This window comes from Homarus americanus, unplaced genomic scaffold, assembly GCF_018991925.1.
Source record: "Homarus americanus isolate GMGI-L3 unplaced genomic scaffold, GMGI_Hamer_2.0 scaffold30768, whole genome shotgun sequence".
NCBI lineage: Eukaryota > Metazoa > Arthropoda > Malacostraca > Decapoda > Nephropidae > Homarus > Homarus americanus.
The window spans coordinates 1,110,640-1,130,980 of NW_024746690.1; the positions used below are offsets into that span (position 1 = coordinate 1,110,640).

At 43.8% G+C, this 20,341-nt stretch overlaps 1 protein-coding gene and 1 long non-coding RNA gene across 2 annotated transcripts in view; one reads left to right on the forward strand and one right to left on the reverse strand.

Moving 5' to 3' along the window:
* Window positions 1–501: 501 nt before the first annotated feature.
* Window positions 502–1,674, reverse strand: LOC121879410 (clumping factor B-like). The gene is made up of 3 exons (XM_042386044.1): window positions 1,620–1,674; window positions 1,107–1,289; window positions 502–944 (listed from the first exon to the last, which is right to left on the reverse strand). The coding sequence occupies exons 1-3, from the start codon at window positions 1,672–1,674 to the stop codon at window positions 502–504; spliced, it is 681 nt and encodes a 226-aa protein (XP_042241978.1).
* Window positions 1,675–18,805: 17,131 nt separating this feature from the next.
* The window catches only part of LOC121879399, a 33,619-nt gene continuing 32,083 nt past the window's right edge, over window positions 18,806–20,341 (forward strand). Inside the window, exon 1 of the long non-coding RNA XR_006091323.1 lies at window positions 18,806–19,221. This is a non-coding gene — a long non-coding RNA (uncharacterized LOC121879399). The remainder of the gene's footprint in view (window positions 19,222–20,341) is intronic.

Genomic DNA, 20,341 nt, shown 5'->3' on the forward strand with positions numbered 1-20,341 from the left:
ATGGATGGTGTTATATGTAGTGATGATGGATGGTGTTATATGTAATGATGATTAGACAATAAACTAATAACATTTTAATGCTAAAAAAATAGACCTTGCTGTACCGTTGTAGTGGAACTTACATACACCGTTAATGAACTATTGGTGGAAGAAGACGTTTTGGGGACTGAACAGTAGTTGCAAACAGGGAGTTGCTCAGAGAGACAGACTACTCAGTTGAAGTTCTGGTGAATTTCCTTGAAGAAAATGAGCCTCACCTGGTGCCTGATCAAGCAAATGCTTATGAACAGATCTTGCAAGCGATACAAGCGGAGCAGGGAGGTATGATCTTTCTCGATTCACCTGGCGGGACAGGAAAAACATTCCTGATCAACCTTCTGTTGGCCACAATACGTCATCAAGGGAAAATTGCTCTTGCTGTGGCATCCTCAGGCATTGCTGCAACACTTCTAGAAGGAGGACGTACTGTCATCACCTGTGGAGGCCAGGCAGCCTGTGGCCTCACTCTGAACCCCCGTTACTGTCATCACCTGTGGAACTTTCGTGGCCTCTTGAACGTTTGTGACCTCTTGGTGAATCTTCATCACTTTCGTCTCTCCGGGATCGTTTGTGACCTGCTGGTCGTTCGTGACCTCTTGGTGAATTTTCATCACTTTCGTGATCTGATGAAAGTTGGTCGACTAATGATGAATCAGAATCACTTTCCTGATTTGATGAAAATTCGCCGCTTGAAGGTGAATCAGATTCATTCTCGTGATTTGACGATTTTTGGCTGGTTGACGTTGATTCAGATTCACTGTCGTGATCTGGTGAACTTTCGCAGATTGACGCTGAATCAGAATCATATTTGGGAGTTGGGAGTTTTATTCTTGTGCCCATACCCAAATTTTCCTCATCTGTGGGGCCGCGGCTCCCTGACGTTAACTCAGAATCACTTTCCTCTTCTGAGGAAGTCGGGTGTTCTGAGATAGGACTCACTATTAGGTTTTCTTTCGGTGAGTCAAACACCCACTCTGAGGAGTCACATTTGTTGGCCGAGATTGATTCTTAAACATTTTCTTCATTCGTGACTCGTGCCTCAGTTTCTTTGTTTGAGAAATATTCACCTTTTGGCTCATCAGCCATTGTTGTCAAATTCGAGGTGTCATAATTTTCCTTCTTTTTCGATTTTTTTTCATTGACGTCAACGTTTTTCCGCTTGTTTGGCTGTATCTTATTCCGGTAGCCGCTGGCCCAGATGTTGGTACTTTTTCTGGCCAGTGCAGGACCAAGGTTACTCCACAGACCAACTTGATAAGGAGTTAAAGGATAATCTTACTCCACCAGGACCGGCGGACACATTTCGTCTCCCATAACTAATATATTATGCAGTTCGGAGGCAAATTGAGCCCTGAAACTGTCTTAGAAGGATTTGTTCAAGTTTGCATCTACAGGTAAGAGCAGACTTGGTACCAGGTAAACAAAAATCTCATGGTTATCAACAGCGAGCCACTCCCCTTGTCCCTCCTCATAAATTTATCTTTCTAACTCTTGAATCATTCCGAAGAGTTTTTCCACACTTGCATCACAATACATGTATGCTGTATAGTGATGCTGTTTACTAATATCCAGATCAGTACTTCCGTCTTCAGACTCGCTGCTCACGCCCTCAAGAGTACACTTCTCATCATACATATCTTTCTAATCGCCACTCTCATCCCTCACGTAACCTTTGTCTTGTTTCTTGGTCCTGAACAGAATTTTTCTCTTGGTTCTAAGTCGTGTCTTTTGTAGTTTTTTCTCTTCCTCACTGCTGGCTGTACAGCTTAATTCGTTTATAACTATTTATTCGGTGGAACTCAATGTAAATCCACAGCTAAACGCGAGCTTGTGGAGGTGGCCTAACAGACCTCCCCCAGGTTGCCCGATCTCGACCAGGTGCTGTAGGTGCAACAAGAATTTCTCCTTCGTCATCAACCACTCAGGGATTTTCCAGGTGACTGAATCATAGTGTTTAATATAAACTATTCCGGTGTCTTGTGTCACCAGGTGTTGTATGACCCTTCTCACCTGACCACACGATATGATGATTTAGTAACTCCTCACCATAGAAATTCTGATTTGCTATAGAGGCACACCAGTGGTTGCATCGAGGTCAGGAAGGTTCAGCAGAATGATACAGTCGATAAGATGATTCACTATCTCCTCGTCTATAATGCGGTACCTGCAAGGTTTGTCATCCTTCCGGAAACGCTTCACCAACATGGTCTGCCCTCTTGCTGCTAGTGATAATGTCGCTGCTATTAACGTCAGTTTCTCTCTGCCCCTCATGGTAGTGTCGGTCTCCAGGCAGAACTCTTGGTTAGTCTTCCTGAGCATCACCTCCAGCATTATCGTATCACTCAGCGTTATCTTTGGGATAAACATCTTATTGACGGGTTTATTTGGCTTAAGATCTTTCAAGAACTTCAGCAGATACCGTGGGAGAGATTCCCCGTCAAAAGTTGCTGTCTATGGCACCCAAAGATCCGTGTAGAGGAAACTATAATAATCTATTTTGATGTTTCCTGACGAAGGTGAACCTGCAATCGAGTACTTATGACGTTCTCCCGCATACTTATTCATACAGTATAGTAATACTTCCCGCGTGTCTTGTATGATGGTGTGCACTATACCTCGGCTCTCAGGACTTATCACATTATTGAATTTTATTAATAGTCGTCGAATCTCTTTTCTCCTCTCTTTTCTTTCCTCTTTGGTGAGAACTTGATCCGGGTCGCGATTTTTAAGGTCTATCAACCTCGCTCGAATCTCCTCCTCAGTCACAGGCTCACGCATGGGCACAGGTTAAGGGTCAGAACCCTACTCAAATTCAGGCTCAGGGCTAGGCTCAGGCGTAGGCTCTCTATTATTGGGAGACTCATCCCCTTCATCATTTTCGTTATCTAACAACTCATTTCGTTATTGATATTTCTCCAAAAGTTCGAACAACGACAATATACATTTCTTATTATCCACGTAATACCTAACCACCCCTTCTCTTACATGGGGTAAAATGAGACGTAGTTTATAAAGGACTTATAATTTCTCCCCCAAGTTCTCGAAAGGAAGACGGAGCGCCATTTCCTCCATCGTCTAAAAACAAATGTTACCAACACAGGAAAACACATGGCAGGTATCAGGAGGTAAATACCACCTCAACACGGCATGATAGAGAGATACGTACCCCTGGGAGGTCTTGTATTCCCTACTATCATTATATTTAGGGAATTTTATCCCAGGTGCTTCATTGATTACCTCACCCCCTCCTCTCCTCAAACGCCTATTCCTCTCCCTCTTCACTAACAAACTCACAGGTATTTTATTACCTTTTATTGAATCCGACATAATTAGTAATGTTTTAAATAAGGTAGAAACGGTGGAACTGATTAAATATTGTAGATATATTACCAGTGTGATGACATAAGCGACATAATATCACCTCTTGGTAATGTAAACAGATTGGAACACTGATATTACTTTTACCCGGTGTTTATATTTTGATCAGACAGTAGTGAGGGTGAAAACTAGGGAGGGAAGTAGAGAAGATAAAGTAGTTTGGACAGTAGTGAGGATAGAGAGAGAGGGGTAGTAGTGAGGAGAAAGTGATAGTAGTGAGGATAAGAGTAGGGTGGAAATGAGGGGAGAGAAAGTAGGTAGGACAGTAGTGAAGAGAGAGTTGATTGGGCAGTAGTGAGGATAGAGAGAGAGGGGTAGTAGTGAGGAGAAAGTGATAGTAGTGAGGATAAGAGTAGGGTGGAAAGTAATGAGGGGAGAGAAAGTAGGTAGGACAGTAGTGAAGAGAGAGTTGATTGGGCAGTAGTGAGGATAGAGAGAGAGGGTAGTAGTGAGGAGAAAGTGATAGTAGTGAGGATAGAAGAGTAGGGTGGAAAGTAATGAGGCAAGAGAAAGTAGGTAAGACAGTAGTGAGAGAGATTAACAGACATACACACACACACACACACTCTCTCTCTCTCTCTCTCTCTCTCTCTCTTCTGAACAAGAGCAGGCACAACACACACAGGTAAACAACAGAACACCTGCCAGCTTTATGTTACCTGCGTGGATACCTGTGAGCAATGACCCCGCAGGCTTCTACCACGGGGGTGGGGGGGTGAAGGAGACAGGAGGTAAGAGGGAGGGAGGGAAGTGAAGGGAGGAGAAGTGAGGGAGGGGAGGTGAGAGGGAAGGGGTGAGGGAAAGGGAGAGGGGGAGGAGAGAAGGTAAACACAAGCTACAACAAAGGATTACCTCTCATTATCTCGGTAATAAAAGGCCTCAGTGTCCTCCCTTATTTACACTCATTTACAGGTAATTTACAGCCGCCTGTCTCTCACCTGAACATAAATTAGCACTGACACGTCCCTCTCTCTCCCTCTCTCTCTCTCTCTCTCTCTCTCTCTCTAAAATTGCGTGATTTGAGGATAATACACTCGTTGGTGTCACACACACACCACAACTGGCTGGAACTGGCCAATCTTTGTCTTCCATCAAGCAGAACACGATTCACCCATGTCTACCCTTCCCTCCCTCCCTCCCTCCCTCCCTCTTCCTCTCCTTTACACTTTCTTTCTCTCCATCATTTCCTCCTTGTCCCCCTCCTTCCCCGTGTCTCCCTCCCTCTCTCTTTCCTTCTCTCCCTCCTTCCTACCTTCTCTCCCTCCTTCCTTCTCTCCCTCCCTCCTACCCTGTGTTCTCCCTTGGCCACCAGGTATGGGGTGAGTGCAGGGTGGGCCTCCTCCTTCTCTTCCTCTTGCTCCTTCTCTTCCTAGTCCTCCTCTTCCTCATCCCTGTCCTCTTCTTCCACCCCCCCCCCCCTGTTAGTCTCGTCAGCGTGGCGTGAAGTGGGACTATTACAACACCATTGACACTTGGTAATTGTTGTTTGTGTTACAGTTAAGGAAGACATCTGAGTTAACATACAGCTTCACGGTTCACGGTTCACGGTTTCATTGGTTCAGCCATTGTGGTATTAAGTTGTCACGGTGAACCTAAATATCTCTCGTATGTCTTCTAGTTCTTTCATGGGTTCTTTAACATACATACATACATAATGGTTGCCCCTCGTGTAACGAGGATGGCCGGCCCAAGGGCCACCTAGGCGTGAATTTGTTTAAGGTGTAGAAGCTGTCGCCAACACAACAACCACACGCTAAGTTAACGAGCTACATGACTCAGTGTCAAGGAATAGTCCGAGAAGACCGGACAACTCGCCGACTGCACTGGCTAAGCATTACCCCGGAACACGATCCACAAATCTATTAACATCCAGTTCCCCAATTACTGCTGGGTAGACAAAGGCAAATGGCGTAAAGAAACTTGCCCATAGTTTCACCCTGCCCGGGGATCGAACCCGGGTCTGTTCACTTGCGAGGCGAGCATGCTGACCATTATACCACAGGTCGCCACATACTTATCTATATATACACTTGGTATGACAGTATGGGTTAGCAAAGTATTTGTTAAAAATTCATTACTTATAACAAACACATTCAAGACATCATTGTGTGTGTGTGTGTGTGTGTGTGTGTGTGTGTGTCACGCCTCGTCTGTCTGTATGATGAGTACTTTGACACTGTTCCCCCTTCTCTCCCTCCCTCTCTCCCTCTCTCCCTCCCTCTCTCCCCCACTCTTCACTTCTGGTGTCATAATAACTTTAAACTTTCGCCAAAACTAATGAAACACTTCCGCTTCCTGGGGGCCCAAACACTCCCCTGGTGGGCCACCCGAGACCAACCAAGGCTAACCAATACCCAACCAAAATCAACCTAAAGACAAAAGGTGACCATGAGTAACCTAGGCTAACTATGACCAACCAAACAACCAACCAACCAAAACCAACCAAAACCAACCAAACAACCAACCAAGACTCATCAAAACAATGACCAACAAAGACCAACGAAAACCCAACCAAGACACAACTAAAACCTCTTTACACGTCGCTTCTTTTAGCTTGTATGACCGTGTAAGTGTTTATCTATACTCTACCCTTATCACCATAAACAAAAACTGACTAGAAATCTAAAAAAAACAAACAAACACACACACACACCACTTAACATTTTGCCATAGAGATGTGTATAAACATCACTCTTAAAACATTAACATTATCCTCACATGATGTTTGAGATCTTGATGTTGAAAGTCTCCCACAAGTAATGAAAACAAAACAGCTGTAATAATAGAGACATCAACGCGATATATACGAGGAGAAATGATAAAAATGGTATGTTTACATTTTTCCGAGACACCGTGCAGGGTTAAGATCTGCAGGTGTTTGAGAGATATTATAGCTTTCTAGGACCAAATGATGAGTAGTAATAACTATAATTAGTGGTCATGGGATTATAGTGAAGACAGAGGCTATATGATTTACCACCTAGTCGGGTCTCCCCGTGGTTGAGTGACTCCTTGAGTGAGTTAAATATAGTGAAGAATTCCATAGGGTGAGTTAGTGTGTGTGTGTGTGTGTGTGTGTGTGGTTGGGTGAGGGTGAGGAAGAGGGAGAGGAGGAGTAGGACTAGGAGGAAAAGAGGATGAGGAGGAGGAAGAGGAAAGAGGAGCAGAAAGAGGAGGAGAACTAGGAGGAAAAAGGAGGATGAGGAGAAAGAAGGAAGAGGAGGAGGGAGAGGTGCAAGGTGTGATTCCTGTATTAGTTAAATATATGTTTCCTTGGTGGGGAATTTAAGTGAGTTTTTATCGTGGGATAATATGCGTGTTGAAACCTCACAAACCTGACTTAATAATGTGCCTAAATTATCCCTGGTGTGTGTGTGTATATGTGTGTGTGTGTGTGTGTGTTCTCTCTTCTTTTAACTAGTATATTATTAGACTCTGTGTACTCAAGTTTATCCGTAGTATACTCAAGTCTCTCTGTTTACTGTTTACATCTCCTTGTTTACTGTTTACATCTCTTTGTTTACTGTTTTAATCTGTTCACTAAGGTTTTGTTTACTATAGTCTAGCACCTGTTCATCTTTGTTTACTAATGCAAACACACACACACACACACACACACACACACACACACACACACACACCAGGTCTAATAATTATCATACACAGAGTTTCATGAATTATCTGTGTATAAAAACGTTTCCTGTTGTTTTAATCATAAATATAAACTCTGTATGTTGTCGTTTAGCAAGAGAAGCGACATTATTTAGAATTGCTTGAGTTAGCCTTCGAAATTGGGAGTAGTTTTCTATGACATTATTAACCATAACTCCAGTTACCCATTTTCTTTTTAACTCAATTTTACGCGATAACGATTATATATTTGACGAAGACATAATAACAGAAAGGAAAAGGATACGAATGAAGAAGAGGAAGAAAAGATAGAAGATGAAGGCAACTGAAAATGAAGAAAGAAAGAAAGAAAGAAAGAAAGACAGAACCTATCAATTTATTTACGCCAAATGAACTCATTGAAACATAAGTAACATAACGAACCTTACCTAAAATATTCCCTTGGTAGATCTCAGTTCAGTAAAGGTGTAATTTTCATGAAACACCTGAGTATTCGCTTTCCTTATTAGCTTATTTCACCTGAAGATTAACCCCTCCCCCACCCCTAATGCTACTTAGTGGGGTTAGGTTAGCTTGGGTTGGGTTAGGGAAGTTCATTTAGGTTCCGGTAGGTTGGATTAGATTAAATTAGGTTAGATTAGGTTAAGTTAAGTCGGATTAAGTTAAATTAAGTCAGATTACAGTTAAAATTAGGGAGGTAAATCTTCAGGTGATCTAATTTCTGTACCAAATTAACATATCAGGTGTTAATTAAGGCAGCACTTTACCTGAGCGGCGGCGGCAAGTGACCCCCTATAGACGAGTTGTATCGACCACCAACCTGTAACAATAGAAAAACAAACTTAATATTATAGAAATTTTTCCTTATCTTATCGTTCACTATGAAAGTATAACATCAATAACAGCTTCAGTGTGTTAGTATAATTATTAAAGTGTTAAAGTTACCATTTTCTTAAACACCTCAAGATGTATCCTAGCAACTATTTCCTCAGCACCTCGTCACTTATCACACTACTGTATCTTCGAACCAAGACTTAACGAGAACTAGCACCACTACGCCAAAGGCTGACTAACTGGGTGACTGGCTGGGTGGCTGGGTGACTGGCTGGGTGACTGGCTGGCTGACTGGCTGTCAAGGAGCTGTGAGCCGGCTATGTTAAATGACTTCCGGCCGGATAGAATAAAGAGAAGGAAGGCGAACTAAGAAGATGATTTTGTTTTTGTTTTCGGAGGGGAGGAGGGAAGAGGAGGGGGGGGTAAGGAGGAGGGAAGGGGGAGGTAAGTAGTTGTACAAGACTAAAAAATAATTATTGATACATTAATAATAATAATAAAATAACAAACATTACCCTCCCCTACCCACACTACCCTCCCTACCCACATCACCTCCTCTACCACTACCCTCCTCTACCCACTACCCTCCCCTACTACCCACCCACACTACCCTCCTCTACCCACTACCCTCCCCTACCCACTACCCTCCTCTACCCACTACCCTCCCTCTACCTCCTCTACCCACACTACCCTCCCCCCCTACCCTCCCCTACCCACTACCCTCCTCTACCCATTACCCTCAACTACCCACACTACCTCCTCTACCCACACTACCCTCCCTCTACCCACACTACCCCCACCCCCTACCCACCCACTACCCTCCCTACCCACACTACCCTCCTACCCACATACCCTCCTCTACCCCAACCCTCCTCTACCCACACACTACCCTCCTCTACCCCTCTACCCTACCCCCACCCTACCCTCCCCTACCCCACCCTCCCCCTACCCCTCCCTACCCCTACCCTACCCACACTACCCTCCCTACCCACACTACCCTCCCTACCCACACTACCCCCTACCCACACTACCCTCCCTACCCACACTACCCTCCTCTACCCACCCTACCCTCCCCTACCCACACTACCCCACCCTACCCTCTACCCCACTACCTCTACCCCTACCCTCTACCCACACTACCTCCTCTACCCACACTACCCTCCCCTACCCCACTACCCTCCTCTACCCCTACCCCACACTCCCTCCTCTACCCACTACCCCTCCCCTACCCACACTACACACTACCCTCCTCTACCCACATTACCCTCCCCTCTCCTCTACCCACACTACCCTCCACCCCACCCTACCCCCTCCTCTACCCACACCCTACCCACACTACCCCCCTACCCACACTACCCTCTACCCACATTACCCTCCTCTACACTACCCTCCTCTACCCACACTACCCTCCTCTACCCCACTACCCTCCTCTACCCACACACCCACCCTCCCCTACCCACACTACCCCTCCCCTACCCCACACTACCCTCCCTCTACCCCCTACCTCCCCTACCCACTACCCTCCTCTACCCACACTACCCTCCCCCCACCCCCTACCCACCACTACCCTCCCTACCCACACTACCCTCCCTACCCCACCCCTACCCACACTACCCTCTCCTACCCACCTCTACCCACACTACCCTCCTCTACCCACTACCCTCCTCTACCCACACACCTCCCCTACCCACACTCCCCTCCCCTACCCACACAACCCTCCCCTACCCACTACCCTCCCCTACCCACACTACCCTACCCTCCCCTACCCACACTACCCTCCCCCCACACTACCCTCCCCACCCACACTACCCTCCCTACCCCACTACCCTCCCCTACCCCTACCCCTACCCTACCCACTACCCTCCCCTACCCACCCCCACCTCCCCTACCCACACTACCCTCCCTACCCACCCACCCTCCCTACCCACACTACCCTCCCCTACCCTCCCCTACCCACCCTACCTCCTCCCCCCACACTACCCTCCCCAACCCACTACCCCCCGTACCCCCTACCCACACTAAAGAACCTTTTTTCTGTGCACCAACATGAATAAGCAAAGCCGCCCTTTCTTCTGCCTTAACCCCTTCTCATTCCCTCTTCTCTCTGTTTCTCTCTTCTCTCTTTCTCATTCCCTCTTCTCTCTCTCTCATTCCCTCACTCATTCCTTCTCCATCCACCGTCATTCCACCCTTCTCCCTCCCTCCCAACTAGCCTCCGCATTGTCAACTACCCAGCACAGACCATAGAGAGAGAGGAAAAAAAATACCCCCCCTCTTATTCAAATGAAATGGGGCCTCGTATCGAAGGACTTTTTATTTTTTTTTTTTACTTTTATACCAAGAGCGTAAATCAGATAGGTTTGTGTGCGTACATCTGTGACGCTCTCTGGTGGTGGTTGTGAGGCTGTGATTTGCGTATAATTATGGTGAGTACTTGATGTTGGTTGAATTTTGGTTAGGTTTTGGTTGTTTTTTTTGGCGGGGGGGGTGGTAAGTTGGGTTTGTTTTGGTTGAGTTGGATTTGTTTATAGGTTGGGTTTTGGTTGGGTTTTGGTTGGGTTTTGGTTGGGTTTTGGTTGGGTTTTGGTTGGGTTTTGGTTAGGATGATGTTATTTAAGAAGTATAGATTAATGAGGCGTTGTTATTATGTTGTGTTGACGATGATATAACATACTTTAGATGTCCCCCCTCCCCCTCCTCCCCTCACCTCTACCTAACCTCCCTCCCTCCCTACTCCCCATACCCTTCTTCCCACATTCTACCTCTCCTCCCCATTCTCTAAGCTCCCTCCCCACCACCCCACCCTCCCTCCCCCACCACCACACCTCTCCTCCCCACCTATCCAATATCCCCACTACCACACCCTCTCCTCCTACCTCCCCATCCAGTGCCCTAACCCTCCTACCCACCCTCCTACCCACCTCCTACCCACCTCCTACCCACATTTTATACCCGTGTTCCTCCTGGATTGGCTAAGCCGTAAGTAAACATGAGGGTTACTTAAGCTAAACATCCACGTACTGTTTTTTTGGGGGGTCGCTTATAAACATCTCATTCTGATATCGATTGTGAAATTTAATACAAGGATTTTTTATATAGTTCTGTGCTTACTGGGTAGGTTAGGTTAGCGAACGAGAATAATAGTAGCAAATAATAGGAGTTTGTTGCTGTGGCTATTAAGGATTATATAAAATAATCCAAAATACTAGGAGATATATAGCTATTTAGATATTAGATTAGGTAAAACAATAATAGCAAAATAATAAGGATTGTTTGATTAGTAGTGAGAGAGATATGATAATAGCAACTAATAGCAATATGTAGATAGTAGCAACTAAAATGATATAATAAATAACAAGAACTGGTAAGAAAACCCACGAAATTTAACCATAATTTTACGTAAATAATTCACGAAAAGAAAAACAAATATGGCAGCGTAAACTATAGACGTCGAAACCTTAAGTCACACAGAAAAAACAAAAACAAATGAAAATCACTGTTTACAATTATCATCAACATAAACTTTATAAACCGTATTGGATTCTAAGTTTAAAGAATTCGAGAAAGAGTAAAAGAGAGAGAGAGAGTAGAGAGAGGAAGAGAGACCCGCATCAGACCGAACTGGGATACCATATATTTATTATCTGTCAAGCAAATGAATAGAGTCTTTGAAATGGACCGACTCAGGGAACACAAATCTTTATCCCATTGTAGTTACGATATCTCTGTCCCGGGATGATGATGATGATGATGATGATGATTATATTATGTTGGTTCGGATGATACGTTGTTTATGTGGTAGTTAAGGGGAATAGAATGGTAGGTACACTGGTTGATCGGTAGATAAGGTGGTAAGGTATTGGGTAGAAATACGGAGTCAACACTATAAGATGATTCCAGGTATGACTAGAGAGAGAGAGAGAGAGAGAGAGAGAGAGAGAGAGAGAGAGAGAGAGAGAGAGAGAACAAGAAGTCAAGAATTATTTGATAGAAAGATGATGCAAGAGGTTAACTACACAATAAAAAGGAATCACGAAGAGATAGAAGGAGTAGAAAGAGAGAGAAGAGGAGGAGGAGGAGGAGGAGGAATAAGAAGAAGAGGAGGAGGAAGAGGAGGAGGAGAAAGGGGATCATTACATTCAAAAGCTGTACGTTTGGGCCAGCCTTTCAGCCTGGCGGTCCGGGGTGGGGGTAGTTTGCATATTGTCCTGATAAAGGGTTAGGTTAAGGGGGAGGGAGAGAAGGGAGGAGGGACCAAAGGGAGGGAGGGAGACAGAGAGAGAGAGAGAGAGGGGGGGGGGGGTAAGAGGACGATCCAAAAGCTACACCAGGACCCACGAGGGGGGATACGAACCAGTTGTTAATAGTCTTCCTGCGAGACGGACGCCACACCACCAGCACCGCCCTGCAGAAGAGGACCCTCACCTGAAGACGATAATTAACCAACACTCTGTAGCTAATTTCCATCACTTATAAGAACCATCAGGAGTAATGGAACAGTCTTCAAATACGATCAAATTCTACTTCAAAACACCACTAAAAGTCCCCTTCCTCCTCCGTCCAACCCACTACCACCACCACCACCACCACATCCTAAGCATCTCAAGCTGGAGGTCGACCATGAAGGGACAGCAGCGAGTCCTTTGAAGTTATACACAAGATCTTAAGAATCAGTAGAGCGATTTAAGGACCCCAGCTGCTGACTCCTTGACGGTATCCTGTTCGAGGTAAGGGGAGTCCTTTGATGAGACTTTGACGTGATGAGGCTAAGAAATAAGTATGGTGGAGACGTGTGGTGTGCTGTCATAAGAGAGGGAGTCAAGGAGGACCCAGGCAAGCCGAGGACGACCTTGTGGTGGAGTGTGTGTGCGTAGGGGACAAGTGGGTGTCGGGTGCTGGAGGAGAAGAGGAGAGGAGGAAGGAGGAAGAGGAGAGGAGGAGAAGTGAGGAGGAAAGACGAGGAGGAGAGGCGAGGAGGAGAGGTGAGGAGGAGAGGCGAGGAGGAGAGGCGAGGAGAGGCGAGGTAGTCAGGTGAGTTTGCTTGCAAGTTTCTGTGTTGGAGAGAGAGAGAGAGAGAGAGAGAGAGAGAGAGAGAGAGAGAGAGAGAGAGAGAGAGAGAGAGAGAGAGAGAGAGAGAAATTTTTTTTGTCTGTGTGTGTGTCAGTGAGTCTATAATATTGTGTCCGTTTACAGGTAAAGATATTATTATTGTTATTATTATTATTATTATCACTATTATTATTTTTATTATTATTATTATTTTCTTTTTATTATTATTTCTATTAATATTATTACTATTATCATCATCATCATCATCGTTATTATTATTATTATTGTTATTATTATTATTATTATTATTATTATTATTATTATTAATATATTTTAATTTTTATTATTATTAATATTATTATTAATATTATTATTAATATTAATATTAATATTATTATTATTATTATTATTATTACTATTATAATTATTATTATTATTATTATTATTATTATTATTAACGTTACTAATGATTTACATGCTATTATATAATCAAATAATAATACTAATAATAATAATAATAATAATAATAATAATAATAATAATAATAATAATAATAATAATAATAATAATAATAATAATAATAGTAACAAAAGTATTTACACTATATGTTTATCATTACCATTAATTTTATTACCATGCTACATTTAATTAGCATTATCTTCTATATTATATAATTTTTATTATCTTAACTACAATTACCAATAATGTATTTCTCAAACAAGTGTCAATACTCAAAACCCAACCAAACCAAACCAACCAAACCCAACCAAACTTAACCAAACCAAACCAACCAAATCCCTCAGGTAACATTACAGTAGACTAACCCTCAAATTAAATAACTTTAGGGTGTCTAATCTTCAGGTAATATTTCCCAATTAGCACCTCAAAGTTTTCCATATCGTGAGTAAACTGAACAATATCTTAATTCTGTATGTATGTATTGTGTGTATGTATGTAGGTATGTATGAAATGTGTGTATATATGTATGTATGTATGTATGTATGTATGTATGTATGTATGTTAATTTTACATATATGTGTGTTTCTTAATGTTAACATTCAATGACTTATAATATAAATTTATTTATTGTTTTTTAATTTTGAGATATCTGTATCTGTACCTGTACCTGTATCTGTCCTGTACCTGTACCTGTACTTACATATCTGTACCTGTACCTGTACCTTGTACTTGTATCATGCTTTTGTACACTGCAATCAGTACCTGGTACTTGTACTTGTACTTGCAATTGCAATCTGCACCTGTACCTGTACCTGTAATGTACTTGTACCTGTACATCTTATATCTGTACCTGTACCTGCTTGTATCCGTAACTGTACCCGTACCTGTACTCCAGATCATTCTGTATCTGCATCTGTACCCGTACCTGTACCTGTACCTGTACCTGTACATGCATCTGTACCTGTACCTGTACTTGCATCCGTAACTGCACCTGTACCTGTACACCTGTCTGTATCTGGCCTACCTGTACCTGTGCAATCTGCATTTGCATCTGCAATTGCACCTGTGCTCTTGCCTGTACTTATACCTGGCCTGCACTTGCACCTGTACTTGTACCTGTGCTTGTGTATCTGTGTTGTATCTGTACTTGTGCTTGTATGTGTGCCTGTACTTCTGTGTACTTGCACTGTGCCTGTACCTGTACTTGTGCTTGTATGTGCCTGTACTTGTGCTGGCCTGTACTTGTGTATGCCTGTACTTGTACCTGTGCCTTATGCTTATATGTGTACACTGTATGTACCTGTGCCTTGCCTGTACACACACTTGTGCTTACTGTGCCCCATGTACCTGTGCAATTTGTACATGTATATCTGTACTTATTATCTGTACCTGTATGCTAGCCCTGTACTTATACCTGTACCTGTACTTATGTAACATACTTATGTACTGTACCTGTATCTGTACCTGTACTGTACTATCTGTACTTGTACCCGTACCCGTACTTGTAATTTGCACCTGTACTTGCACTTGTGCATCTCTGTACCCCTTGTATGTGCCAGCACTCCGTACCTGCATTCTGTACCCGTAATCTGCACTTCTGCTACTTGCACCTGCATCTGTGCCTGTACTTGTACTTCTGTACCTGTACTCTGTATCTGCAACTGTAATTTGCATTCAAAATTCCGGTACTCTGTACCGTACCTGGTACTTGTATCTGTAGCTCTTGCATGCACCTGCACTTCAGATATCTGTACCTGTACTTGTATCTGTCTGTACTCTGTGCATCTGCATCTCAATTCTTGTATCTGTACCTGTCCGCACTTGAATCTGTACCGCACCTGTACTTGTATCTGTACCTGTACTTGTATGTGCTGTACCCGTACTTGTATCTGTACCTCTGTATTGTAATCTGTACCTGTACTTTGCATTCTGTACCTTACTCTGTATCTGCACCTGTATCTGTGAATTTCTGTATCCACCTGCTTGTATCTGTACCTGTACTTGTTGTGCTTCATCTGTAATTTGCATTTGTATCTGTACCTGGTGTATTCCTTGTACCTGCACCTTGTGGTTGCAGTACTTACTACTGCATTCTGTACTTCTGTACTGTGTGTACCTGTGCTTGTACCATCCTGTGCTCTGCACTTGTATTGTGCACCTGCATTGTATCTGTACCTGTACCTGTACCCCATCAGGCCTGGTACTTGTATCTGCACTGTACTCTGTATCTGTACCTGTACCTGCTGATCTGCACTCGTACTTGTATCTGTACTGTACCTTATTCCTGTACTCTGTACTTGTACCTGCATACTTCCTGTACCTGTGTATGGTACCTGTACTTGTATATCTGTACTCTTGTACCTGTACCTGTGCCTGTATCTGCCTGTACCCCATTCTGGTATTCTGTATTCTGTACCTGTACTCTGTACCTGTACACCTGTGCTGTACCTGTACCTGTACTTGTGTACCCTGTATCTGTACTGTACTTGTATCTGTGCTTTCTGTGCCTGTGCTTGTATCTGTGCAGCACCTGTATTATGCCTGTGCTGCACCTGTACCTGTACTTGTGCTTGTACCTTTACTTGTATCTGTACTTGTGTCTGTATCTGTGCACCTGTGCTTGTACCTGTACTTGTGCCTGTACGTGTACCTGTGCTTGTGCAGCTCACTTGTATCTGTACCTGTACCTGTGCCAGCCTTGTACCTGTACTTGTACCTGTACACCTGTGCTTGTGCCTCATTTGTACCTGCACTTGTACCACTCTGTACCTGCACGTACCTGTGCTTGTGCCTTTACTTTGTATCTACTTGTACCTATATCTGTACCCTGTGCCTTGTACCTGTACTTGTGCCTGTACCCACCTATATCTGTACCTGTACTTCTGTACCCATACCTGTACTTGTACCTGTACTTGTACCTGTACTTGTGCCTGTACTATATCTGCACCTGTATTCTTGTACCTGTACTTGTACCTGTACCCAAAAAATGTACCTGTACTTGTATCTGCAACTGTACTTCTGCACCTGCTTGTATCTGTAACTGTACTTGCACCTGTTTCTGCATCTGCATCACCTGCATCTGTGCTCAAATTTCAAGATCCTGTACTGTACTTGTACCCGTACTGTCCTGTACCCAGTGCCTATATCTGTACATTCTGTATGTACCTGTGCCTGTTGTTATTACTTGTACCTGTACCTGTACCTGTACCTGTACTTGTACCTGTACCTGTATTTGTACCTATATCTGTACCTGTACCTGTAAACAAACGAGCTGTATTTTCGAACTCACTAATTAACTTAAAAATAAAACACTTTACATTGTTTACCATTGTTTTCTTCTATCTATCTATCTATCTATCTATCTATATATATATCTATCTATCTATCTATCTAATCAACGTATGAATTCATCTCTGTATCCGGGATTTTTTGGGCCACGTCTTAAATGAGGAATTCTACCTAAGATTCACCTTAAATTAATCTCAGTTCCTCCTCCATAGAAAACGGAACCTAAACTTGGGCTGCTGCGTCTCCTCTCCTCTCCTACCTCCTCTTCTTGCCTCCTCCTCCTCCAACAACTACAGGAAAGAGAGAGGGAGAGAAGGAGAGGTCTTACGCCATATTTTGAGGTTCTATACATCTCCTCCCTCCAACACACGTCTAGTTATGTCTCCAAAATCCCTTCATGGAGACGAGGAGGTCAACCACCACCACTAGGAAGAAATGGTGACGCCCAACAAGATGTCTTCCTTTCTTCCTCATATCTTCCTTATAGAGGTGAGTTTTTAATCCTTATTTTTTCCCCTCTTGATTATATTTATTTAAATGATGGAGACGATTGGTGGAGAATTGGTGGAAGGAGGGAGAAGCAGGGAGGAAGAGGGACGGGAGGGAGGGACGGGAGGGAGAGACGGGAGGGAGGGGACGGGAGGGAGGTAGAGTAATACAGTAGTTTGGGTCGCGTCCATTTTTTTTTCTCTCTCACTTTTTTCTTTCTCTCTCTCTTTCTTTCTTTCTTCTCTCTCTTTTTTATGTATATTTAACCGGTTTCGTTTTGTTTACATACATCTGTGAATGAGAGAGAGAGAGAGAGAGAGAGAGAGAGAGAGAGAGAGAGAGAGAGAGAGAGATCTTTCGTTAAATAATTTATTAAACTCAGGTACTTGTAGTTCGTTCTTCTCCCCACCCCCCCGTGTCCAACCATGTCCGCTATCTACTCAACTATGTCCGCTATCTACTCAACTATGTCCACTATCTTCTCAACTATGTCCGCTATCTACTCAACTATGTCCGCTATCTACTCAACTATGTCCGCTATCTACTCAACTCTGTCCGCTATCTACCCAATCACGTCCACTAGTTCCTGTGTCCAAGTATGTCCACTCTTACCTTTTCAACCATGTCCAATACTTGTCCAACCATATCTATAAACCAAGGACTAACCAATCCACCAATCCCTATATCCAATCCCCATGTCCAATCCCATGTCCAATCCCTATATCCAATCCCCATGTCCACTTCCTCCCGCCCGCCATTTTTTTGACCCCATGTCCATAAGAATAAAATAAATTCGAATAATGAAATTGGAGAAAAAATGCAAGAATGAGAATGAAAGTTAATAAATAAAAGGAATAGGAAGAAAGAAAGAAGAAAAGTAAACAAGGAGGTAAAGAAAGAGGGAATAAGGGATAGAATAGGAGAGAAAATCCAGGAATTAGAATAAGAATTGGAAGTAAGTAGAAGGACTGAATAATTAGGAGAAAGATTAAGAAAAAAGATGGAGAGAGAGAGAGAGAGAGATAAGAAAGTGTAAATAATAGAAAATAAGAAAGATTAATTAGACAAAACACAATAGAAAGATAGGAGGTGATAAATAAGGAATAAGCACAGACAAGAATAAGAAGGCAAATAAAAACAATAAGTAATAATTAAGAACATAAAAAAAAGTAAATAACAAGATAAAAATAATACAAGGAAGAGAAATAAACAAGAAAAATGAAACAAGAGAATAAGGAATAACCAAGAAAACCAAATTAAGAAAGGCGGTGTGAAGTAAAATAATAATAAACAGTAATAAAGGAAGAGTAGATGAATGAAGGAAGAAGGGTAGAGTAGGAGGAGGAAAGAGGGGGAAGGAGGAAGAAGGATGAGGAAGGAGGGAAGAAGGAAGGAGGGAAGAAGGATGGAGGGAAGAAGGAAGGAGGGAAGAAGGAAGGAGGAGGAAGGAGGAAGGAGGAGGAAGGAGGAAGGAGGGAAGAAGGAAGGAGGAGGAAGGAGGAAGGAGGGAAGAAGGAGGAGGCGAGAGTGCGGTTGAGGGAGGGAAAGGCGCATGATCACGGCAGCTTCATCAGCCCTCATTAGTGCGACGGAGCAGAGTGCCTTTAATTCACGAGAGAAAACAGTGGTTTATGCAGACCAGCGGCGGGAGGATGGAGACGTTCCTCGCTCTTCCCGCTACATAGTTCCCCCCCCTCCCCCCTTCTTCTTCTACTACTACTACTCCTCTCTTCACGCCCCTCCGTCCGGAATATTGATCCTGCAGAAGGTAACGACGCCCTCAGCAGGATATATACCAACTGGGGCAGGAACACCACCATCACTACCACACATACACACACTACCAGCTGCATGGACAACATCTCCACCCACTCTTCCTCCTCCTTATAAAGAACTTATTATCACCCTCCTCCTCCTCCTCTTCCTCCTCCTCCTCCTCCTTCTTCTTCTTCTTCCTTCCTCCTGGTGGTGGTGCCTCCTCGTCGTTCCTGATACTGTTACTACTATCTCAACTACTGCCGCTACTACTGCTGCTGCTGCTGCTGCTGTTAGCCGGTGGGTGTCTTTGTGTGACCCAATTATACAGTTATCAAGGTCTTGTTTCGTCAAGGTCAAGGTTGTTAATCACGTGGCGTTAACCCCTTACGGCCTAAGTTGACCTTGAGAAGTGTTGCGGTAGTTTGCAGGAAGTGACAAGGGTGTGCTTTAAGGTGCGTGTTAACTATAGTGTTACTTAAGTGTTACGTGGTGTTATACGTGTTGTGTTTGTGTTACTGTGTGTGTGTGTGTTGGTGGAGGGTAGTGGTGGTGATAATGATGGGGATACACTGTTGGAGAAGGCAGTGAGTGTTGTTGTTTGGGTGTTGGAGCTGACTGTGAGAGGTACCAGGCCACTGATGTACTCACTCTCTCTCACTCTCTCACTCTCTCTATCTCTCACGAAACCACACACACACACACTAACTCTACCATCTCAAATAACTACTCTCTCTCACATAACAACAATAACCAATCACCTAATCACCAATCACAACAAAGACACAAGTAACCCCTAAAAATAATATATAAAAATGACTTTATATTGAACTAAAACAAAAACAAAACAAGTAGATAACCTTGGCCTTAACAGCATGGCAGAGAGAGAGAGAGGGAGAGAGGGGGAGCAGGAGGAGAGAGAGAGAGGGAGAAAGGGGGAGAGAGGGTGATGGTGGATGGAGAGAGAGAAGGAGAAGGGCGGTATTGGGAGGGTTGGTGGGGGAGGAGGAGGAGTAGGAGGAGGAGTGTGGAGAGAGAGGGGGCAGAAAGTAAAAGCAGACTGCACATGCGTCAACACCCGGAGAGAGAGAGAGAGACAGAGAGAGAGACAGAGAGAGACAAGACCAATCCATATTCCTCGAGAGACACACCACTCCGCCTCTCCCTCCTTCCTACAACCTGTTACCCCAGACCCGCTCCTGCCTCTACCATTCTCTCCTCCTGACGTAGCTATACAGGAGCTATACACTGGCTATATAGTGAGATGTATAAAGGTAGATTCTTGCTATATCTTTTGTAGATGACGTAGCGGTGGATGGAAGAGAGAAGGAGAGGAAAAGGTTAAGATGCGGAGGAGAGCTGCGAAGTGGGAGGGTCAAGGGTGTGTGTGTGTGTGTGTGTGTGTGTGTGTGTGTGTGTG